Below are 25650 nucleotides of genomic sequence, written 5' to 3' on the forward strand. Positions count from 1 at the left end.
GGTACTTGAGAGCGGCATGATCCGTGTGGACTATCACCTTAGACCCAACCAGATATGATTGGAACTTCTCAAAAGCATAGACGATGGCCAGGAGTTCCTTCTCTGTGGTGGCATACCTACATTGAGCTTCATCCAGTGTCTTGCTCGCGTAGTAGATCACATGGAGCTTTTTATCCTTCCGCTGTCCAAGCACTGCTCCCACTGCAAAGTCACTCGCGTCCGTCATAATCTCGAAAGGGAGGTCCCAATCTGGGGGTTGTACAACCGGTGCACTGACAAGAGCTCCCTTGATCGTATGAAATGAAGCTAAGCACTCGTTGTCGAAATCGAACTTTGTTTCCTTGCAGAGCAGTCTTGTGAGTGGTCTTGCGATTCTCGAGAAGTCCTGGATGAATCTTCTGTAAAAACCAGCATGTCCCAAAAAGCTTTTTATTCCCCTTACTGAAGTTGGGGGTTGCAGACTCATCATGATGTCGATTTTTGCCTTGTCCACTTCGATGCCCTTTTCCGAAATCTTATGTCCTAGAACAATTCCATCTCTGACCATGAAATGGCATTTTTCCCAATTCAGCACGAGATGCTTCTCCTCGCATCGCTTCAGAACCCTGCACAAGTTTGACAAACAGACACTAAAGGAGCTCCCATAGACACTGAAATCGTCCATGAAAACTTCCATTATGTCTTCAATTAGATCAGTGAAAATTGACATCATGCAGCGTTGAAAGGTCGCTGGAGCATTGCACAGCCCGAAAGGCATTCTCCTGTAGGCGTATGTTCCGTAAGGACATGTGAACGTCGTCTTTTCTTGATCGTCTGGGTGGATGGGAATCTGAAAGAAACCTGAATAACCATCTAAAAAGCAATAGTAAGGGTGGTTAGCCAATCTTTCAAGCATTTGATCAATGAAGGGGAGTGGAAAGTGATCCTTGCGAGTCGCAGCATTCAATTTACGGAAATCAATGCACATGCGATGACCAGTTACTGTTCTAGTAGGGATTAATTCATTCTTTTCATTTGTTATAACAGTGATCCCTCCTTTCTTAGGCACTACATGAACAGGGCTAACCCACTTACTATCAGAGATCGCATAAATTACACCAGCTTCTAGAAGTTTCATTATCTCTTTCTTTACAACATCTTTCAGATTTGGGTTTAACCTCCTCTGATGTTCTACAGAAGTCATTGATTCATCTTCTAGGTGTATTCTATGCATGCACAGATCAGGTGAAATGCCAGGTATATCAGCTAGAGAATATCCTAATGCCTTCCGATATTTCCTAAGTTCGCATAAGAGAAGAGCAGTTTCAGCATTGTTCAGATCAGCATTGATGATTACTGGGTATGTAGAATTTTGTCCAAGAAATGCGTACCTGAGCCCCTTAGGGAGTGTTTTGAGCTCGACTTTTGGAGCCTTGGATTCACTCCACGGGTCATTGTTCCTACTTGGTGGAACATGCGAGCTCGTTGAGTCTGAGGCATTGTTCTCCCCCAGACTGAGATATGCCACCAATCTTTCCATGGTTCTGGCGGAGTCTAACATCTTAGCGTACCCATCAGCGTCGATGTTCTGGACATTCTGTTCTGCTTCAGCTCTAGTCAAGGCTAGTTCCAGCGGATCATCTATAAGGATCTCCTCAATCATCTGATCACTTGGTTCCAGCGGATCACCCTCCTCTTGGACAGTGAAGGTTTGTCCATCCAGCATAGGTTTCTTGAGCATCTGATTCATCTCGAACCTCATCACTATGTCTCCTAGGTGGAGATCGATTTTTCCCTGTCGCACATCTATGATAGCTCCACAGTGCATAGGAATGGTCTGCCTAGGATCAGAGGATCCTTTGATTCTTCCTCGAGTTCCAGAACAACGAAATCGGCAGGGACAAGTGTGTTCCCAACCAGAACTTGGATATCCTCGATAATTCCGACTGGAGATTTCACTGATCGATCAGCAAACACTAGGGACATCCTGGTAGGTTTGAAATCCGTGAATCCAAGGCGCTTAGCCACAGAGTATGGCATGAGATTGATGCTTGATCCCAGATCGACTAGCGAACACGAGAAGACTGTTCTCCCTATTTGGATGGATAAGGACAAATTTTCCAGGATCACCCAGCTTCTTGATCCTTTTGTTCTGGAGAACAGCGCTGCACTCTTTAGAGACCACCATGAACTCACTGTCATCGGTTAGCTTTCCAGAAATTAGTCCCTTCACAAAGCTACTCATGGATGGCATCATCTGGATTGCACTCATGAGAGGGAGTCTGACTGTTAAGTCTTCAAGCATCTTCCTGCATTTCATCTCCTCCTTGTCCTTGCGTGTGGCCTTAGCAGGAACAGGGTATGGAACCTTAGGCACATAGTCACGGGTGGGAACAGGTTCTGCCGCTGGGCGAACAACCACAGTAGGCTGCTCTGTAGTGGCCGGAGTATGTTTAGCAGGAAGCTCTTCTTCTTCCTCGTCTGCTGGTGCGGTTACAGGTAGCTGTTCTGATTCCTTCTGCTTCCCCTTTTCAGCTGTTGTGAATCTCTTGGGGCCAGATCAGTTAATTGCTTCCCACTCCTAAGCGCGACTGCATTACACTCCTTGGGATTTTTATCTGTTTTTCCAGGAAGAGTGCCCTGCTGTCTCTTCACACTCTCAGCAGTCTGAGCAATCTGAATATCCATCTGCCTCATATGGCTCGAGACATTATCATATTTGGCACTCAGGTCATTGAACATGTGATTCATTCGGGTATTGATGTCGTTTGTGACCTGGTTCAGTGCTTTTCCTTGAATCTGCTGTCCTTGGAGCAGCTGGCTCATCATATTTGCGAGACTCTTCATCTCGTCCTGTGGAGCAGTTTGAGCAGGCTGTGCAGGCTGCTGGTTAGTCGGTTGTTTCTGGTTGTGGAACTGAGTATTCTGAGCTGGGCTGAGGACGAAGGTTCTTCCTTGATTTCCATACCCCCGTTGGTAGCCACTGTTCTGAACCTGATTGCCTTGAGCATTTTCTGCATTACCATCGGGTTTAGGGTTGTTGAACAGGTGGGGGTTGTTCCTCACGTTAGGGTTCGGGTGATAGTTCTTAAACTGCCATCCTTGCCCATTCACATAGCTAACCTCATGGTGGTCCTCAGTCGCCTGGTCCGCTTCTGATGTAGTGTCTGTGGTTCCTTTATCCTGAGGAGACTCTTCCATGATGAAGACATGGTTCTGATTACTCTTAATCAGCTGATCGACCTTGGCAAAGAGCTCATCTATTTTGTTATTGTCGATGCTGTTCACCTTTTGGGTGCGATCAGTCTCTCGGTTGCTGTCAGCTGAGCTTGAGGCCATGTTTTCAATTAACGCGAAAGCGCCTTGAGTAGATTGGGTCATGAAATCTCCATTACTGGCTGAGTTTAAAGCGTTCCTGTACTCCCAACCTACTCCATCGTAGAAAACTCCGAGTAGATAATCTTCTTCGAAACCGTGATGTGGGCACTCCCTGCGGTAGACGTTGAATCGCTCCCATGCGTCGCAGAACGGCTCATCTACCAGCTGTTTAAAGGTGGTGATCTTCTGTCTCAGAGCTGCCGTCTTTGATTTTGTATAGAAGTGGCTCAAGAAAGCGGATCTGACTTGTTCCCACGTGGTGAGCGATCCAGTTGGTAGGGAATCTAGCCAGCGAGCAGCCTTCCCATCGAGAGAGAAAGGGAACAAGGTACACTTGATGTAATCTGGTGGTACTCCATTCGCCTTAGTGAACCCACACATCTTCTCAAAGTTTTCAATGTGGTCCATCGGTATTTCTGCAGGAAGTCCATTGAAGATCTTCCTCTGCACCAGACCTATCAAGGCGGGCTTGATCTCAAAGTCTTGTCTAGTGCACGGTGGAGGGTTGATGGCGGATCGCGTAGCAGGTAGATTACGCAATAGATTCCTTTGGCCAATCTGATCAACTTCCTCCGGTGCATTCCGTTGGTTTGCAGCGTTCGCTTGGATAGTTTGCTGCATCTGCTGCATCTGTTGTTGCATGAGTGCAAATGCAGCAGTAAGATCATCCTGATGATCACCCATGTTGGTGTTTGTAGGTCTAGGCAGTTGACGGTTCTGACGTTCTAATCTCGCTAGTTCTTCGTTGGTGAGCTGATGCAATGGTCCTTGTGCGTTGCTCCGAGTATGTCTACTGGTCATGCACCTGGATCATTAGCTGTAACAAGAAACAGAGGCGAGTTAGATATCTTAGACTTAAAATGAAATCGAAAAGTAGAGGTAAAAAAATCTGGTCCCCGTCGCAACGGCGCCAAAACTTGATACACTAAATATGAATCCTTGCTACTGCCAAGTTAACAGTTGTAATTATAGTACTTTAGATTCAATCCAGAGGACCAGTCTACACTTTACTCTTATAAATTTCAATATCAAGCTAAGAAGAAAATGGTTTTTAATTCAATTGGTGACGCGAAAAACAAGTAAACTAGAGATTGATTCAAATTAACAAGCGGCTAGCCTAGGGTATTTCATTGGGTGTTGAGCGAGAGCCAAACAATTATTCAAGCGCGGTGCAGTGCTTTCTAGAACTCGGATCACTCAGCTGGAACTCCCCACTGTCGTGGTGGTGATCTCTTTGCTGGTCGATCCCATCATCTAACTGTCGTTGAGATGAGAAACGACTGCAAGCCTTAGAGGTCAAGTCCGATCAGTTCACTTACTACCCTAATATCTACTTTCGCTGATTAGGGATACTAAGCTCATTCAATACATGTCAAGCTATCTCCTAAGCGGTTAGCTAGGCGATGAACTTAGGATCTAACATTAAGTGATCAGATTAATGGAAGCCTTAAGAATAGTATGGATGAAGAATAATCAAGAATAGCTTATCTATGTTTAGCTCATATTTCAACACCCTAAAAACCCTAGGCGAGCTAGATCACTACTCAATCATGATGCAAGCAGTCAAACACATAGATACTGAATGAAATTGCATAATAATAAGAGTAGTAAACAAGGGTTCAGAAGGTCTTCTCTATGAGAGAATGGATTCTTCTCCCTTACAAGTTGCAGATCGCAAAAGCTAATAGTTCTCTTGTAAAAACTAGCGTAAGAAAATAAAATAGGATAGATGGCGTCTTTATATGGAGGCGCCAATAGGTAGAAGAGAAATTAGGGCAACAAGGCCTTAATTCCCGAAAATAGAAGCTTCCTTATTTGTCGGGAACAACCTCGGGATCACTCCGTCTGCTTGTTCTGCTTGAGAACAGTCTCGGGACTGTTCGTCTTGAGTGTTCTACGCAAAATGCTCCAAAAGGATAGCTTCTCTTCAAGCACGCTCTCTTCGTTCTTCTACCAACTCCAGACCTGTAAAAGATCAAAAAGGACTAGACTGACCCGGATTAAGGACTCGAATCAATACAAAAACTCATATACAACGATGTGAAAAACACCATATATCAATTAACAAAAGTTGCACCTAAAATTTCAAAAACAACAACTAAATTAGTGTCTTTCTATTTTTAAAATTTTATCTCCAAACCTATTAATAGTTTAATCTTTTAAAAATTAGTAAACCAGTTAAGTTAAAAATATATTTTATATACAAAAAAAATTAAATAATGAATAATTTATAATTTTTTCTTCAAAATTTAAATATCCAAACACGACCCAAAATATCTGAACCCAAACATAAAATACCCGAATCTGAACCGAAGTGTAGAAATACTCGAACTGGTTCTATACCTCTATACTGAAATACCTCAAATCCTAAATACCCGTTACGAATCCAAACATGTATCCGAATGCCCACCCCTACGATATATAATCATTTGTATCTTTCTCGAAGAAAAAAAATTTAAACTAATATCACAAAATTTTCAGTGTGGGACTTTTACCATTTTTAATAATTTATAGCCGTTTTAAAAAATTCAAAATATAACATGTAAGAAAAAAAAAAAATTTTATATCATTAATGTGATAGTTTAATTTTTTTAATAATATGAAATTTAACAAAAAAGAGAGAAGATACAAAAATTATTATCAAATATGTATTTTTAATAATCATTAATTTTCATATATATATTAACCATATAAGGTAATTCCGTAGCTTTTATTTAAAGAAATAAAAAATATTCTTTTGTATATTACTAATTCATTTAATAGTTAGTTTAATAAAAAACATAGTATATGTTTATATGAACCAACTTGTTTTTTAAGAATTCTAAGAATCATCTTCGTGATGACACGTGGCTACGAAAACATGTTGTAATACTTCAGGATTAATATATAGGGGATTGTGTTTTGGGATAATGGTATGGTAGCTTTGTGCCTTAGCCAACTCCTTCAGATCCGAATCAGTTTTCGAAATTCTGATTTAGAAAATAACACTCTTTACCGAACAAAAATTGAACTCAGAACATAAAAATACCAAACCAGTGCAATTGTTGAGAACAGATTTATCCTGGAAATCATATTAACTTTAAAGGAGGGGTCGTAGGGCGTAGAATGTTAGGATTTTCGTGAGCAAGGCTATAGGCATCTCGGCTGGATGCAAATTTAACTATCTTGATACATTTATCAGACAATACAATATAGAATCGCAATCAAGCTTAATAAGAATAACTCTCTTATTAATCTCTTGAGGAAAATAACTTAAAACCTCAAGCTCTCTCGTAAAAAAAAAAAAAAAAAAATATTTTAGAAATATTTGGTTTCTAAAAAAATGGTTTTACAATATTTCGGAAAATCTACGTACATGAATATCTAGTAAATTTTAAAAGTTCGACCTGATAATATTGTTTAATATTTTTTAAACAAAGAACAAACAACAATACATAGTGACTAACAACTTGTTTTGTGTGTTCAAAAAAAAAAAGAAAAAAAAAGCATACAAGAGTTTCTAGGAAATTGCAGAAAAGGCAACTTTTGTTCAATTATTTGTCTTTATAAATGCTAAACAAGAACATTAGTACATATTTTTGAACGAACATTATTACATCTACGAAACTACTCAAATAAAGAGGTAGGGTCCTTAAAATGTGACTGTTCCCATAATCACAACCATTAAGGGGGCGATTGGTTTTCCCGCTACCACCCACAAACGCAGCTTTTGCGGTTGGTAGCGGTTGTCGGCGGTTTGCAACAATCACTCAAATCGCTCTAAACCGCTTCAAACCGCTCTGAATCTCATAAATTCAAAAGCTGGCTCCAGCTAGCGTTTGCTGTTGCGGGCGGTTGCGAGATGGTAAACTTTTTTTTTTTAAACAATATATATACAAAAGTAAAAATATTTAATAAAAAATTTAAAATTTAAAATTGAAATTATGAAAATATTAAAATATATCTATTATATTTTAATTAATATTATAAAATTTTATAATAAAGACAATTTCAATAAATTTTCAAAATTAAAATTATAACTTTCTAAATATATATTTTTATATTTATTATAATTTCATGATTTTTGATATTTTTATAATTATATTAAATGTAAATATTGCTAATTTATTATTTGACTGCTACTGCATTAGGTAGTTAACCAGTCATAAGTCACCCGCAAACGCACCAATTTTTAACCGCAGTACCAGTCGTACAAATCTCTTAAAACCGCTAGAAACCGCAACCGCCCGCATCCACAAACTCTCGCAACCGCAACCACAACCGCTGCGTTTGAACCAGTCAGGCCTTAAATAAAACAAATTCACAATGGATAAGCTTGGAGAACATATGTTTGGTGTAGGGGTGGGCGTTCGGGTACCCATTCGGTTTCGGTTCGAGTTTGTTCCGATTTAGGGTTTTCGGAGTCAAATATTTCAGTCCTTTTCGGATATTTCTAAATTTCGTTCGGGTTTGGATTCGAATAACCCATTAAATGTTTTTAAAAAAATTTAAAATTCATTATTTACTTTAAGTTTCTCAAAATCTATAAACAAAATATGATATTACATACAAATTTGAATAACATATGTCAAAATAACTAAACTTAACATATAATTTGATTTTGTTTGAATATTTGGGTATAAAATCAATAGATATTTTCAATATTTTGGTGTTTTGAGTATATTTTAGCTATTTTAGACATTTACATTTGACTATTTGTATATATTTCAAGTATTTTGGACAATTTAAAGTATCTTATATATTTTGGATGTTTTTAATAGACATTAAATCTAAAATATATTTATATAAGGGGGTATAGAAATCAATTTTGGATACATTCGGGTACCCGAAATACTTTGGTTCGGGTCAGGTTTGGTTCTGGTTTTTTAAATAACAAAATTTTGAACCCGTTCGGATATTTAATTAATTTTAGTTCGGGTTTGGTACTACTTTTTTGGGTCAGGTTCGGTTCCATTCTTCGGATTCGGATTTTTTTCCTAGCCCTAGTTTGGTGGATAAATCATGGACTCCCACCTCTCAATTCAGTGGATGTGAATAAGTTTGGAAGGACATCTCTGGAAAAAAAAATTAATGCAATGGGGACACGGAACATAAGACGACATGAATTGGCCTTGTATTCAGAATTAGAAGCACTGATCTTGGCGACCTGCGCACACCCAATCGGTTGATCCTAGATATTCTAACAATTGATCGCGGCCACAATCGGTCGATCCGCAGGTGGCTGCTCGATCATCAGTCCAATCAGCTTATTTTGTTTTGGCAAGTTTTTTTTTTTTTGTTTTGAAAACCTGAAAGATAGAAAAACTAAAGCAAAACTCAAAAGCAATGTGAAACAATGTGAATTATGAACACTTATCATGGGTTCCCTCTTGTTTTAAGTCTTTAGTTTGACTTATGAACACACGTGCTGATCATGAGAATCAAAAGGATGAGCCAATGCACTTTTTGTCCTTCTCCTTCTAGAACAAGAAACAAAATGTGCATATATCATGAAATACTTCTTGATAGTCAGATACTCATAAGGATCACATGCATTTAGTCAAATGCAGGTGTAAACAAGTTTGACACGAAACAGTCAAATTTTTTTCTCTCAATCATATAGAAAACAATGTTTTCATCCTTATGATCACTCTTAACCTCATGGTTTTTTTAATCTCATTCACGATCTTATCAACACCTAAATAATCCCCTAGGTTGGGTATATTAAGAAGAGATCTAGATTACTCAGTAATCACAAAGTCAGTTTTAAGATCATTGGAAGCACAAAGATAACTCATATCAAAACATACTTCATGATAATCCCTAATAAAATTTACTCTTACAATATCTAGTCTTTCAGTCTCAAATATTAGATCATAACTTTCATCAGCTAGAAAAAAACAATCCAAATCAGAGGTAACATCTACAATACAAGGCAAATGATTATCCTAAACATCATGAGACTCAACAGTTGAGTCACATGTAGCTTGTAGTTGGGATAGTGGATGTAAGACCTGATCCTGGATTCCTCAATCCAACCAGACCGCGGCTTACATAACCGTCCTATCCAGTTTGATTCCTTTTCTTCTCATTTCAAGTGTAATATTTTTCTTATAATTTATCAGAGTTTGAGTTTTATTAAATCATACTTAGACAATCAGATTCAAGTAAAGGCAAATCGACATTTCATAGATAGTAAATGAGATCCATACATCATCCATTCGTTCATACTACTAGATTACACACTTAGTCTATCAAAATTTCACAGTTTGCACAATAGGCTATCAATACTTCACATCTATCAACAATGACCCAATCACCACACATCATCTTATGGCTGGAGTCCTCACGGATCCTTTCCTTTACCACGGTCCAAGTCTGTACCTTACGCTTGCGGTCTCCTTGTGCCGCCTCCTTCTCCTTCTCTTTCTCCTTCTGTCTTCTATCCACTTCACAAGCCTTGTCTCTCACGGCCAAGCCTTCACCGGAACAGATCAAGCCTCCACTCGGTTTCTCTTTAGGCCGCCGGTCTCTCTCTCTCTCTCTTTTGGTCTCTCTCTCTCTCACGATCTGGACAGAGTTTTCCCTAAGGAATATGATGCCAAAATCGACCCCAGAGCCCTTTATTTATAGAGATAGGAACCGGTAACTGCTTGGGCAATCGGTTGCAAGGGATTGGCCGAAATGGTGCCACTAGTCCCTTTGCACATTTTCGCCCAAAACCACCCCAAAAACCGTCCCATAACCGCCCAAATGCTCCCTCTGCAATTTCCTCCATTGAAACCATCCCCAAGGCTCTTGCCCAAGCCCTGGTTCGAACCTGGTGCACACGGCCCCCATTGTCCCACACGAGCCGCCGGCACATCCTGGTAACCGCTCGGCTCCGGCCACACTGGTCCGGACCGGAATACTCCGCCAATCTGAGATGAGCTGGCCATTAGATTTCCCCAGCTGAGTGAGCTAGTCCATCAGCTCCAGCAAGCTGGCCATGACTAAGTGAGCTAGATCCAAGCTTCACCTAGCTGATTGAGCTTGAACTGGAACTCGCCCAGCCCCCGGATCACTCGTCCAGCTCTCTTTAAGTTGTCTCCATCGTATCATGGTTAAGTCTCAGCTTCTTGCCTTCCTTAACCTTCAGTTTGGGCCATGATACGCCTGTCTCAAGGTCTCTCGACCTGACTGGTGCGTCTCCTCGCACCATGGCCCGTCCGGAAGATCCTATCTAGGATCGGGGACATGACATTGGAACCCAATATATTAAGTGCATGAGCAACCTTTATCTTTTCAAATGTGAGCTATCTTCCTCCTAGTGCTGCCTGATGTGACATAAGATTTAACCAGATCATAGCTCCCAGTTCAATCCTTGTCAACATTGGGTACTCTTTGTAAAGCTCATCTACCTTCACACTTTGTTTTGTGGGAGTACACTTCCATAAAATGAGTGTTCTACATATGGCTAATCTAGAATGTAATCTCCGAAAGTGTCATTCTCTTCTTGTGGCCAGTCATTGTAATTCATGGTCATTACTGTAATGAAAGATCTAAACTAACCTCTAGTCCTAACCTCGTAGGTAATTCTATTGGTCACGGATAACTAGATACAATTAGATTTACTCTTAAAAGTATATCACAAGTGCATTGTGAACCACAGTTGTATATTATGGATCGAATCCACAAAAACCAAGACTACACTACAAGTTCGCAAGTGCATTGTGAACCACAGTTGTAGAGCTACGAAGAAAATATGTTTTTTTTATCTAAAGCTAATCAAGTATAAATATGCAGAAAGATTCAATGTATAAGAAGGGCATCAAGGAAATCTAAGGGATTCAAATATGCAGATAACAGATGAATCAAGGAAATCATTGATAAATGTTCTCAGAATTCCTAGCTTAACCTACTTGTGCAGTGCTAAACCCTTGTATTAGAAACTTAGAGAGTAACTTCTGTTGAATTTCGTATTCTAAACATGCATAAAGATAGAGTTTGATAGATTTATGACACTCCCTAACATTAATTTATGTTGGCTAAGAAGATTACTCATCCACATTCGTTCAGATATGTAAGCAATCACTTTTGTGCATTAAAATACATATGAATCAGAAACAAGGTCATGAGTCTAATTTCATCATTAAGAACAACTTAGATGAAGAATCTAATTGATATATCCTTATCTAAAAATCTGAGATCCAAAAGTCATAAAATCCTTTTGAAATCTCTAAACCCCAATTGAGAAACAACTCATACATGACAAAAGAAACAGATAAAGAGGATGAATAATACATAATATGATAAAACACAAAAGGTGGGGTTCAAAACACTTCTCCAAAAGTAGAGACGAATCTGTCTTCCCAAAACTCCAAACCTAAAAGTATGATGATAAAGAAAATGTAGTCTAAACAGTCGCTGAAAATAAGAGTATAGGTCAAAATCACGTTCTTGTCGAATTTGAGGCTAAACCACATCGAAAATCAAGAAAACCAAATGTTTTCTTTTTAGACAAGTGTTTAGTAAAATATGCATATCTTTCAATCTAACCATTGGATCAATCTTAAACCGGTGGGATTAGAAAGCTAACTCAGTTCTATATCTTGTGTCAAACTTTGAACTCAGTCGCACCGTAGGAAATATTCAATCAATTGCTATAGTTCCGACATATCTGATTTTTGGTTCATAGACTCATTAAATAAATGTAGGATTTAGTTTGTTCAAGACTGATTTTATTTTTTGGTGAGTTTATTCAAGTCTGTTTTTATTTAATTTCCGAATTCTGATATTTATAGGTCTTATTCTCCTATAATTGATTCGAGTATTCGGATAAGTCGAGTAAAAAGCACCCATTTTGGATCTGTTCGGATAAAACAGCTAAACCTGAACCAGAACCGAATTTTCTACAGTTACTTCGGATATATCCAAAATTATCCGGATCCAAAAAATATCGAACCAAATCCGATCCGAGTTTTATAAATACCCGATCGGTAACAATTTTTACATATCTAAAATATCCGAGATCCGAAATACCTGATCCGAACCCGATTCGGTTATCCGAATGCCCAAGCATACAATTTGACACTTTCTGCTCCAACTCGACCGACTAACTGAAAAGACGCGTTAAAGACTAAAATAATCTAGAAGACATACTGTGACTCGATAAACAACTCAAAAAAAAAGTTAGAAACCGACCAAATCTACGTTTATCCCATCCCATGCCGTCCATCAACCATTAGGAAATCTTGTATTTCTAAAACTGAATTCCACCATTTATGCTTAAAACTCATATGTATTTGCATTATTTTCTGTCTTTTTCTTCTCTAAAAATCTTGAAACAGTTGATTCGAAACAACCAATGAGACATCATGGGATGAGTATGACTAATGATTTTTTTCACTTGGAGAAGAACATTGGAATGCGATTGAGCGGAGGCATTCGGGCTATTGGGCCGAGTTCGTGCATCGGGATTATGGCACCAAGTAAAGTCAACATGTTTAGCCGAGTACGGGTGTCGAGCTGATGGCGCGAAGTAGCACTAAGTTGAGCTGACTTAACGGTCGAGTTCCTTATTTAATGGGACTTGTGAAGGGATTTAATCCATCTCCAGTACCTGTCATGCCTATTTTTCTTATTCTATCTTCTAACAGTGAGATTGTATCTTCTAACATTATGTGGCACCATCATCCAGTTCAAGTTAGTTGAATTATAAAATTCAGGTGTTGCTGATTTTTTTTTTCACGTAAAAGCATTAGATTAGTTCTGTCACATACATCTAAGGGTGTAACAAATATTTTGGAAGAAACATGAGTTTGGTTCTCTATCATCTTTGAGAAAGAATATTACAAAAAAAGATTCTCTATATACAAATGCAAAGTTACTGAAAAGATTGGAAAGGGTCGTTAACTCGTAAAAGAACATGCATAAACATGTGATTCAAGGGTTCTTCATCCCACAAGTATCAGAGAGGTTATTAACCTCCCTATATGTTGAATGTCCAAGGTTGTAAACTCCAAATTATACAATAACAGGTCGGATGAAGTTTCTCCCGTATGATCTTCACCACTCTGAGAATGTATATGTTTTGAGCATGGTTTAGCGAGACTAACTCGAAATAATAGCATAAAAGAACCGCTCATGAAACTGACAAGAAACCTAATGTATGTTCAGAGACTAGTATTGCAAAAAGGAGTGATAAAATGATAGTGTAACAGTTTCCATAGCCACAAGATGAAAATGATCCTAGACAAACCACTGACCTCATGAGAAGTAACCCAGTAGGGTGGAGGCCAGAACAGGTTGGTATACTTCAGAAGTCGGTGCACCATTTCTGAAATCAAACACTCCCAAGTCTCGACCTTGCATCCCACCCAATTCATCATCACTGAAGAAAACAGAGCTTCGACCACGAAGAGGCAACAAATCAGAATCTGATGCTGAAAAAGTGCAGTCATCTCCAAGGAACAACATTCTATCCCCAAGATCTTTCACCTCAACCCAACTCTTCTCTCTTTCCATAAACTTAAAAGCTTTTTTAAACTTCACCGTCCTCTCATTCATAAGAACCGCTTGATGCTCATAGACCTCCTCAGCGAACCCCGGATCCCCATCAACCTCCTCCATACTCAAATACATATCAACTAGCAACATCTCACCACAAGACTCAACTAAAAACTTCTTATCACCGCCATAGACATGACTCGCATCCAATGTCAGTTCCAAAGAGATAAAATCTACAGACACAGTCCTCCAATTGTTGTCAACAGCAAAGAAAGAAACGTCCACCAAACACAATGATATCATCATAAGGAGAAGGCATGTCATTGATCACGGACCAACCTCGATCACAATACCTAAGCACATCTAACCAGGGCCGGCTCAAACGTTTTAGAGGCCCCGGGGCAAAACTAAAAAAGTGACCCTTAACATGTGAAACTGTAATGTTGATATTGTAGCTACTAAGTAATATAAAACAGTTTTTGTTTGAAAATGTAAACATAACCATAAAATTAAAACAGTCTTGATTCTTTTATAGCTTTTCTTGAGAATGAGATGACTTGCTTTCACAAAAACCTTTATAACATGTTCTCCTGGATCTGAAAAAAAAAACAGCAGTCATCTTAAAAAGAAATGCAATCATAAGAAACAATTTTTCGAGCTTTACTCGATGCAAAGTCATGGATAACAGTTTCAAAATCAATGCTTTCTAGGTTATTCTTTTCAATACATAAAATAGCTAAACCATTCAATCTCTCTTGAGACATTGAATATCTTAAGTAATTTTTCAACAACTTTAATTTTGAAAAACTCCTCTCAGCTGAGGCTACAGTCACAGGTGTAGTCAAAAGAATTCTATAAGCAATTGAAACATTTTGATAACAACCTACACTTTCAACAAACTCAAGGACTTCAGTAGGTTTCTATAGATACATCGGGTAAAGTCGTTTGCAGCATTCTCAATTCAGAATAAAGATCATTCAAATCAACATCAGAAGAATCACCATTAGAAAAAGTATTGTAAAAGTTAGTGCAATGAGTCCGAAGTTCACTTTCGTCTAATATTTTTAATTTCAAAGAATCAAATAAAAACCCAAAAACACTTTTTAAATTCATCATTTGATCAAACCTGTTCTTCACTGAAGTAAATGCCATGTCCACAACAACTAAAAAGTAATCAACTCTAAAAGCATCTTCACCTGATTGTACTTGTTCACCTGAATCAGTTTCATCAAACCGTTTTTTTTTTCTAAAGACACGACGTTTATTTGGAAAAACATGATCAACATCCATCTCATGAGCAATATTTTTAGCTACATTCAAACTAGAATTGAACCCTTCATCTCTATAATTCTCAAAAAACATAATTACACCTTGGAGTTGTTTTAAAGCATTGTCAATGCACATAGATTTAGACTGTAAGCTCTTACTAACCGAGTTAATAGCAAACATAATTTCATACCAAATGACCATGCCAACTAAAAATACAAAATTATCAAATGCCATAATTAAACTTTCGGCATCAATTTTTTCATAGCATCATCACATGATTCATACAATTCTCTTAAAGCTGACTTTACTAGCAAAGTTTGAAATTGGATAGGTTTCACACTGTTAATTCGGCTTTCCCAGCGAGTATTGGATAATGATTTCATTGTAAAAAAAGGAACATGGTCAAGCAAAATATTCCATCTCTTTGTAGAACCAGAAAACAGGGTATATATGCGTTGCACAACTCCAAAGAAAGAAATAGCTTTCAAACATGAATGGGCCATATCACTAACCACAAGATAAAGACTATGACAAGCACATGGCATATACAAAGCTTTTGAATTTATGTCAAGCTATCGTCTTTGAACAATGTTTTGCTTTCATATTAGAACCATTGTCGTAACTTTGACCCCTCAAATTATCAACATCAAGAGTAAGAGACATTAGAACATCTAATAATTTTTCAAAGAGCCGTAGACCAGATGTGTCATCTACCTTTAGAAACTTTAAAAAAAATACTCTTCTACTTTAACTTCTTTTTTGACATCAAAAGGTTGTTCTATTACTCAAACTAGAGGTGGTCTGGGTATCCATACCGGAATAGAACAACCAACAAAAACTAGATTTCTATGAAAAGCTCGAGCGGTCTTTGCTAGTGCGTTGCTGTCTTGTTCTTTGCCCTTGGTACATGAAAGATCTTGAAGTTCGGAAAGTGTCTTTGAATAGCTGCTACCTCTGATAACTCCGTGGAGAAACTTGGCCATGCTCTTGGGTCCTTGATAATCGAGATTATGTCCTTGCAGTCTGTTCTGAAGTTCTTGCATGATGTATGTTGACTCATATTCTCCATTGCCCATATTAGTGCCTCAAGTTCAGAGTGTACTGAAGATAACCTTCTCTGTTTGCTCCTCAACCCTAAGAGTTGTTCCTGCCAAGTTCCATCTAGCCATACCCACCCCAATCCGCTATACTGCAAAACTGCAGTCCAAGAACCATCAGGCAGATATTCTCCAAGCTAACGCCTTGTATATCCCCAATATGTTGTGGTGGGTCTGTATCATCACTTTCATTTCGATTTACATTGAACCAGGCATTTCACTCATTCTGGGCATGTCTAATTAGTTCCTCTGGCTCACGTGATATTCCTCTAAATAATTTTCATTCCTTGCTTTCCAAAGATACCATATAATCCATGGGTATGGATCTCTGTCTAAGTTCGGATCTTCTATTTCACTCTTCCTCCAGAACAGATAATCTAGGTTCGTATAGACGCTTGATATTGGGAAAATGCCAGGACACGAAGGTGTGGATGCTAATGTGCATGCTTGCAAAGCAGTAGGGTATTCAAATATAGCATGGTTAACTGATTCATCATCCTCTCCACATCTTGGACAATAATTATCGCAATGCATATGATGCCGTGTCAGATTTCTCATTACTGCCATATATCCTGAAACCATTTGCCAAATCAAATGTTGGATCTTTTTGGGGGCCTTGATCTTCCAGGCATAAGCTTGCAGCTTAGTTATACTGGGCTCGGATACCACTTCCTCGGGAGATTGATACATTATATTTCTTGCCACCCAATATCCAAACAGAGTTGTGTTTGTTCCTTGTCAAGAAGAAATACTGTGGCATAGGAAGTGTTCTCGTCTTGTCTTGTGTTTGTTCCTTGATACATTATATTTCTTGCATAGGAAGTGTTCTCGTCTTGTCTTGTGTTTGTTCCTTGATACATTATATTTCTTGCATAGGGACATTGGTCATTTACATTTGTGCAGTGCTAAAACCTTTTGTGCTCTTGTCGTGTGAGGCAGAATTCATGGCGGAAACTGAAGCAACAAGACAAGCGTTATGGCTGCAAGAGTTGCTGAGTGAGATCACCGGAGATCCTTGTGAATAGGTCACCATACGAATTGATAATCGGTCTGCTATTGCTTTGACTAAGAATCTTGTTTTTCATGGAAGAAGTAAACATATACATTCTCGATATCACTTCATACGTGAATGTGTTGAGAGGAAGTTGATAGAAGTTGAGCATGTACCTGGCACTAAACAAAAGACGGATATTCTAACTAAGGCGTTGGAAAGAATCAAGTTTGGAGAAATGAGAGACTTCATTGGCATGCAGGATTTGGAGAAAAGAGATTGAGAGAGAATGTTGACATAAGCTTGAAATAACTTATTGTGCAAGTTACCTAATTCTATTGAGTTATAGAAATAAGAAAATATCTATTTGTGATTCCTAATGAGTTTAGGAAAGTTTGAGTTATATATAAGAAGATGCAAAGTATGTTGCATAACTTATGAGTTGTGAGATTTAGTTTTGAGGTTATTTTCTAAAGCAATAAGATTTGAGTTCTTATTAATTGTGTGTGACGAAGTTCTGTGTGTGGCCTAGGGTTCATTGTGTGAGAGACCTAAGGATAATTGTGTGTGGTATCGGCTTGATACAATAGCAGGAAATCCTGTTTTAGCCAAGGAGGCTACACAAATTGGTTACTGGTCTCTGACCGAAAACTACTACGATGTTTGCTGGAGGCTCTGGTACTAAATATCCAAAGAGAATCGAGCAGCTAGTGTTGTTCTTCTGAAGATGCTTCTAGAGAAATGGAATAACCATTCTGTCAAATTACTATCATTATCACCACGACCCAACGCAATGAGTGAATTCTTTTTTTTTTAATGTATATTCACTATGTCTATGATATTAGCTGACGAAGGTATTAGTAAAAAACAGAACCTTGAATCGATCCTTAAGTTTTCTGCTCCAAATTGGGTATGTAATCAAATCTGCTACCATTGCTATAGGAAATACTGTTTTAGCCAGAGAAGCTACAAATATCGTTATCTGGTCGCTGGTGCTATATCTGTAGAGAGAATCCAGACGCTAGTCTTGTTATTCTTGAAACTCTTGTACATGACTTTAAGGTTCATTCCCCCAAGCTATCATCATCAAGGGAGGGGTGACAAACTTTATTGTGGAGATATTCACTGTTTCTTTGAGACTAGCTGGAGAAGCTATCATTGACAAACAAAGCTTTTAATCGGTCATTGAGTTTTCTGCCTCCAAATATAGTTTGTACTCTCTGTTGCAGGAAATCCTATTGTAGCCAGGGAAGCTGCAGCAATCGCTATCTGGGCGCTGACCAAAAATATTGTTGGCTGGAGGCGCTAGTACTATCTCTTTGAGAAGAATCTAAAAGCTAGTGTTTTTCTTCTTGAAACTCTTTTACAAGATGACAAGTATGATTTCCACAAGCTGTCGTCGAGAGCTACTCTCACTATTAGTCAAGCTATGAAGAGCTTCTTGATAAAGGTAATGCCTCTTACTTAGTCTTCTATGCTAACTATTTTCACCAACCGCTCGGTTGTAATTTTTTCATCTTTGTGCGGAACCTGTGGTGTTTTCGTAGAACAGTGAAGGCGTTGCATCTGTGTGTCTTAAATCTCTGTGCACCAGTAAAAGCCCAGCACTCGTGCGTCGGACGAAGAAGATAAACTCGCTAACAAGGTTGACATCTGGGGGGTGCGGTGGCCGAAGGCCCCCGCGGTACGGTATGCCTTTTAGGTTTAGGAAAATTTACTTTTTCTAGATAAATATGTATTCCTAAAGGATAAAAAAAATCGGGTTGTGAAGCTGCTATAAATATGGGTCTAAGGGTTTGTAAGATTTATTCATTCACACAATAATAAGAAACCCTAAACGGATATTTGCCTCAGTACGTTTTGTTTTCTATTGTCTTCTTGCTTAATTTGTGGCTGTTCACAACAGAAGACATCACTGCAGGAGGAGCCAATGGTAATCTTTACAAAGAAGCTGACAAGTCCTGCAAGGTGATATTAGGGAGGCTCTCCCCTGGAAATTGCAGCAGCCTCAGAGGTGCATGCATTACTGATGTGGTTCTGGTTCTTGGTTCTGTACTTGTTCTGATCGGTCTGACCACCGTGTTTGGTTGGATTTAGGAGTCTGTTTAAAGCAAGCAAGTGCTTACAATGTTTCATTTGTCTGGCGATTAATTATTTATACTTTCCGTTTCTTTTATGTTTATTTAATTAATGATGAAATACATACTTGTTTGGGTTTAATATTTCTTTTGAGATTGATATTCATTTGTATATTTTGTGTTGGAACTCAAGAAAAAGATCGTCTAAACAAAGTTGTTTAAACAAGGTTGTTTGCACGAACTATCTTCAGTAAAAATGGGGTCCTCTAAAAGCGATCCCTCTGGAGAGAAGAGGTCCAAGACAATCCGCAGTGATGATCTCAAAGAATGGATGTCGTGTATTTGTGAAGACGTATTTCGATGGCTGAGCCAATGATTCAGTTTGTGTATGCTCAACAAAATCTCCCTTAAAATTTTAGATAAAATTTAGTTTCAAAAGAAAAAAAATAGATAAAGATATAGAAATGAAATCACTGAAGCTATATATTAAACAGTGGCTATTGAACACTTATTTACACCAACTTATAAGGATTGGACTCTCTCAAACCAAGTTAATATTATTTGAAAATAATTAAATATTTTAAATTGCTTTACAGTACACCACCCCATGCAATTACACGTAACACTTTTTATTAATTAGTCAAAGTCTCGTGCCATGCAACACAACAAGCGCCGAAGTTTATGTTTCCTTGTCTAAAGTTCGTAAATCTGTTCAGTCTTTTTTTTTTTCACTTTCTAAATGGATTTCAGAAACTCTTTCAAATCTCACAGCTCTTACAAACAGATTCGTAGCCCAGGAGATCAAAGCGAGACAAGCACTCCTGAGCACCGTCCGATTCTCCACGATCCCGATATGGACCACCACAAAACAGAGAGCTCTAGTTCTTTCCATGAAGACTGTCGGGACGCACCCGTGGAACGTGACCCTAGCTACAACTTTTGGCAAGACAACAAAACTTCCGAACAGGCGGCGGCTGCAGGAACCAGCGGCAGAGAACCAACCGTTATGACTCGAAAGAGCGGTAGAATAAGCAGAAGTTTCAACTTCGGATCAGGAAAGCCCCCACCCATGGAGGAATCTCCGACGAAAATGGCAGGAGGAGAGCAACGACAATGGGGAGGAGGAGGAGAGATCACAGTCGATGTGGATCAAGAGAACGAGGAGGACGCAAGTCGCCACACGTTACCAACGCCAGCATCAACAGCTCGGACATCATTCGACGCATCTAGGGAACTGCGAGTCTCTTTCAAAGTCCGTGAAGCTGGCAGTACAACCTTCACCGGTTCGGTTGCTTCTTCGTCTTCTACTACTCCATCGTCTTCTTCGTCCGCGACACTGCGGACGAATCAAGACACACAACAGCAGCAGGAAGACGAGGTCGTGAGATGCACTTCAAACACGTCGTTTCAGAGGAAGTCAGAGCTTATTTCAAGGGTTAAGACAAGATCAAGGCTTCAAGATCCGCCGCGAGAGGAAGACACGCCTTACTCTGGTTGGAGATCTGGTCAGTTGAAATCCGGTTTACTCGGGGATATTGATGAAGAGGATGACCCATTAGCCGATGAAGATGTACCTGATGAGTATAAAAGAGGGAAGCTCGACGCGATAACATTGCTCGAGTGGCTTAGCTTAGTGGCTATAATAGCTGCACTGGCGTGTAGCTTATCGATACCTTCTTGGAAGAAAGTGAGACTTTGGAACTTACATTTATGGAAATGGGAAGTGTTCTTGCTTGTTCTTATATGTGGGAGGTTAGTCTCAGGATGGGGGATCAGAATCATCGTCTTCTTCATCGAAAGAAACTTCCTTTTGCGGAAACGTGTTCTTTACTTTGTGTACGGTGTAAGAAGAGCTGTTCAGAACTGTCTCTGGCTAGGTTTGGTTCTCCTCGCGTGGCATTTCTTGTTCGACAAGAAAGTACAAAGAGAGACAAAGAGCAAGTTTCTTCCTTACGTAACCAAGATCTTGGTGTGTTTCTTGTTAAGCACCATCTTGTGGTTGATCAAAACGCTGGTGGTTAAAGTCATGGCTTCTTCTTTCCACGTTAGCACCTACTTTGATCGGATTCAAGAAGCTATGTTTAACCAGTACGTGATCGAGACGCTATCTGGTCCTCCCATGATTGAGATGAGCAGGATTGAGGAAGAGGAAGAGAAGGCTCAAGAAGAGATTTTCAAGATGCAGAACGCAGGTGCTAATTTACCGCCGGATCTCTGCGCGGCTGCGTTAGCACCGGGGAAGAGCGGGAGAGTGATGAACCCGAAACTCTCACCGATCATTCCGAAAACAACGGCTGACAGTGGGATCAGCATGGAGCACCTTCACAGGATGAATCACAAGAACATCTCAGCTTGGAACATGAAGAGGCTAATGAAGATTGTGAGACATGTTTCTCTTACCACGTTAGATGAGCAGATGCTTGAATCCACATACGAAGATGAATCCACCAGACAGATACGAAGCGAAAAAGAAGCTAAAGCAGCGGCAAGAAAGATTTTCAAGAACGTGGCTCAACGTGGCGCAAAGTGTGTTCATAGTTTCCTTTTATTTTTATCTTTATCTTTATTAGATCCAATGTTGAGTTTTGCTGATAAACTCATCCATCTGAATGAACAAAAGGCACATTTACATGGATGACTTGATACGGTTTTTGCGAGAAGACGAGGCGATGAAGACAATGAGCCTATTCGAAGGTGCACCAGAGACCAGAAGGATTAGCAAATCAGCTTTGAAGAACTGGCTGGTAATTGCTTATTCTCCAAGATTCTCCAGATTTCTCTTGTGTATTTATATATGTATCACTCTGTTGTTGACTTTTATTAGGTCAATGCTTTCAGAGAGCGAAGAGCTCTTGCCCTGACACTCAACGACACCAAGACAGCTGTGAACAAGCTCCATCACATGATCAATATTGTCACTGCCATTGTCATAGTTGTTATATGGCTTGTCCTTCTCGAAATTGCATCCTCAAAGGTACTTCTCTTTGTAAGCTCACAAGTTGTACTCTTGGCCTTCATCTTTGGGAACACTGTCAAGACCGTCTTCGAATCAATCATCTTCTTGTTCATCGTGCATCCTTACGATGTTGGTGATCGCTGTGAGATTGACGATGTACAGGTAAAAATAACAAAGATTGTTCACCTTTGGCTATTATTTACCCTTAACTTACTTTGCTAACAAAAGTTTATCTTAAATTTAGTTGGTGGTGGAGGAGATGAACATACTTACCACAGTGTTCTTGAGATATGACAATCTGAAGATTATGTACCCGAATAGTCTTCTATGGCAGAAATCGATTAGCAATTATTACCGAAGTCCAGACATGGGAGACGCAATCGAGTTCTGTGTCCACATTACTACTCCTGTTGAAAAGATTGCAACGATCAGGCAAAGAATATCAAAGTAAAACACTTAGCCCTTTAGTGCTTATTATGCATGTTTTTATAATACTTTTGAAAACCATGTGCTAATCCTTCTTCTTTTTTTTTCAAATGGCAATGTAGCTACATTGACAACAAGCCGGAGTATTGGCACCCATCAGCCAAGATCATCGTAAAGAACGTGGAAGGTTTGAACATGATAAGGTTAGTAATTTGGCCAGATCACAGATTTAATCACCAAGACATGCTTGAAAGATGGTCACGAAGATCCGTGTTGGTCGAAGAAGTGATTAAGATCCTCCTCGAACTTGACATTCAGCACCGGTTTTATCCACACGATATCAATGTCAAAACAATGCCTACCGTTGTCTCCAGCAGAGTTCCACAAGGCTGGTCAGAAAACCCTGCTTGAATTTGATGAGCAAACAAGGTGTCATTGTTGTTGTTTTTTTTTCCTCAGACAAATGCAAAAGCGGTCTAACAATTTTTGTAACCAACAAACATCAATTAGCTTCTATACCACAATTTTGACCTTCTTAAGATTTTGTTTCAACATTTGGTTCCCAAAAGTTGTACACCGATTAATTAATCTATGACTTTACTACCCCTACATGTGCTTTTAGTATTAGGAAACAAACTAGGCTAACATCATCTAATCCGTTGAATCACAACAAGTTTGAACTTCTGAAGATTCATATTACACCACTTGGTCGCTGGTACTACATAGAGTTGTAAATTAAACAAACAAGCATCTTGGTGCTACTCTTGCATGTGCTTTTAGGATTAAGGAACAACTACAACCTCTTGACTAATCACTGATTAACTGTATTTTATCTGTTTTGAGTATTTATCAAATCAAATTATGTGTGTTTATATTATTTTAGTCATTTATCAATTTTTAGTTTTTTTTATTTGGAATCGAACAAGTTCATTTGGATAGAAAAGAGCATATGAAGATGCAGAATTGTGCATATTCGCCAGATGTCTAACAATGTATATAAGACTTTCCACCAATGGATAGTTTGATCATAAGATAGAGAATTGAATTACTTTATAATGCAAATGGTTTGAGATCGATCGAACAGTGCCATCAAATGTTATGCATGTATTACTGAAGATTGATATGTATACTAGTTCAATATAAGAAAAAGAAAATTTGGCTTTCTTTATTTTCTTTTGATTTTTTCCTGAATTCGATTATGACATGATTTTGACATGTATCTGATATTTTGAGCCATTATTTAGGCAAATGCAATTTTAATCATTTTTTTTACCGTCATGTATGCGTAGATCACTATTATGTTAAAGGTTTCAAGGGAGTTCATGGATTGATGATTGTGATTTGTTATAATATATTGTAATCTAAGTTGATTTAAATACTTGAACTTGATGGATCACCAAGTTCATGATTACTACATTTTTAGTGCAACGAAAGTTATTGTTTAAATGTTTGAACAAACTTAGATGAACGAAATATTTTTGGTCAATGGAAGTCTATATTTTATGAACCAATAAATCAAATTTACTACATGTTTAGATTTTTGAATTCAACAGAATTTAGTCTTTATATACCTATATTTAAGTTTTGAGAGAATAATACTAAGGCCATCTACATTGCTAGTATCTCATCAAGTCTTTCACCAATTAAAAAAATACAAAGGTGTTACTCTCTCTATATAGATCAAACACGTTCAGATAGAAATTTCTGGAGGAACGTCTTGCCTGACCACAACTTGGTCTAAAGAAATGGGCAGACGACAAAAAAAAAATGAGAGAGAAATCAAGAGACGTTACTACACTAAGCAACTTTCACAAATTCATGAGAGAGTTGAATAGTGTCATATTCTGATTGATTCAACTTTTTTATATTTGAGAAAATTACACACATATACACTTTTTGTCTTTGCAATAACACTGAGAAGCACTTTTCGCTTGCCACACACATTGTGGGTGCTGAATGTCTAATATACTCTCCTAACACAGTTCTTCTCTCGTTACTTCTTACTCCAACCTAAATAAATTATTTTTTTTTCTTTTATTCTTTAGTGGTTAAACGCAAACTGAGGAGTCCACAACCCTGTATCTTTAGGTAACTAGTTTTTTCATGAAAAAAAAATCATAAAACCCTTCTTTCCCAAATTCTCACATGTATTTTATATATTTAAATAAATTCTCACATTATTAAAAGATCCATTTTAATATATATTTATATGTGTTTTAACATTATATATTCTCACATAATATATATTTTCATATATATTAATATTCATGTTTGGTATTGCACTGTAGTTGAAGACAAAACAATAGTAAGCCACAAACTTTTTTGAACAAAAAAAAATATGAAGAAACAAAGAATGTGTGTAAGAAATATATGTATCCACAACTCTTTTGTCTACGAATTTGATATCCACAATTCGTTCGAACACAATTTTTCCATCCACATCCACAATATTAATATAAATCACTATATCCATACATGAATCCACTTTTGGCTTGTTTTAGGCTATTCGTGATGAATTTATCAAGCACCGAGCATTTCACATTCGGAATCTATATCTTTTCATCTATGCCCACATTTTTTCGTCTATGTCCATATATTTTTTGTATAAATGTTAATATATAATATATATATATATATATATGAAAGTGGATGTTAAAAATAGAGAAAAAGTGTATAATTTATTGTAACAATTATTTTTGTTTTATATATCATAAAATCTGAGAAAGACATATATAAACACAAGGAGAATAAACAATAATGAAATAAAGAAAAAAAAAATATATCTAAACCAATATTTTTGTTATTTTTGTATCTCTATATTTTTTCAACATACACATTCAAAAACACTATTATTATATCACCAAAATATTAGTTATGTCTTTTAGTTCTCCAAATAACCACACAACTAATTTCCTAAAGAACCTAGGGTAAAATAGTCAAAATATTGCATTGGGAATATTAATTATTCTCCTAATGTGTCTTATGAAATAAACAAAAAGACAAATGTGT

General features: G+C 38.0%; 3 protein-coding genes and 1 non-coding gene across 5 annotated transcripts; 2 read left to right on the forward strand and 2 right to left on the reverse strand.

Moving 5' to 3' along the window:
* Positions 1–1999: 1999 nt before the first annotated feature.
* LOC117126640 lies at positions 2000–4158 on the reverse strand. Its single transcript, XM_033275217.1, has 2 exons — positions 2580–4158; positions 2000–2514 (listed from the first exon to the last, which is right to left on the reverse strand). The coding sequence occupies exons 1-2, from the start codon at positions 4156–4158 to the stop codon at positions 2000–2002; spliced, it is 2094 nt and encodes a 697-aa protein (XP_033131108.1).
* Positions 3449–3555, forward strand: LOC117126950. The gene has a single exon (XR_004449711.1). It is a non-coding gene; the product is annotated as a small nucleolar RNA R71 (small nucleolar RNA).
* Positions 4159–7483: 3325 nt separating the features above from the next.
* LOC103846000 (mechanosensitive ion channel protein 8) lies at positions 7484–25404 on the forward strand. Of its 2 annotated transcripts, XM_018655537.2 has the most exons (5): positions 7484–21785; positions 21880–22003; positions 22084–22377; positions 22460–22662; positions 22764–25404. In XM_018655537.2, the coding sequence occupies exons 1-5, from the start codon at positions 19999–20001 to the stop codon at positions 23050–23052; spliced, it is 2697 nt and encodes an 898-aa protein (XP_018511053.1). In that variant the 5' UTR covers positions 7484–19998; the 3' UTR covers positions 23053–25404. The 2 variants fall into 2 exon arrangements, with proteins under 2 accessions (XP_018511053.1, XP_033131391.1); XM_033275500.1 differs by having other exon boundaries at positions 22098–23006.
* On the reverse strand, positions 13585–14148 carry LOC103846237 (F-box protein SKIP23). Its single transcript, XM_018655389.1, has one exon. The coding sequence runs from the start codon at positions 14146–14148 to the stop codon at positions 13585–13587; it is 564 nt and encodes a 187-aa protein (XP_018510905.1).
* Positions 25405–25650: the final 246 nt, after the last annotated feature.

Source organism: Brassica rapa, chromosome A07 (assembly GCF_000309985.2).
Source record: "Brassica rapa cultivar Chiifu-401-42 chromosome A07, CAAS_Brap_v3.01, whole genome shotgun sequence".
Taxonomy (NCBI): domain Eukaryota; kingdom Viridiplantae; phylum Streptophyta; class Magnoliopsida; order Brassicales; family Brassicaceae; genus Brassica; species Brassica rapa.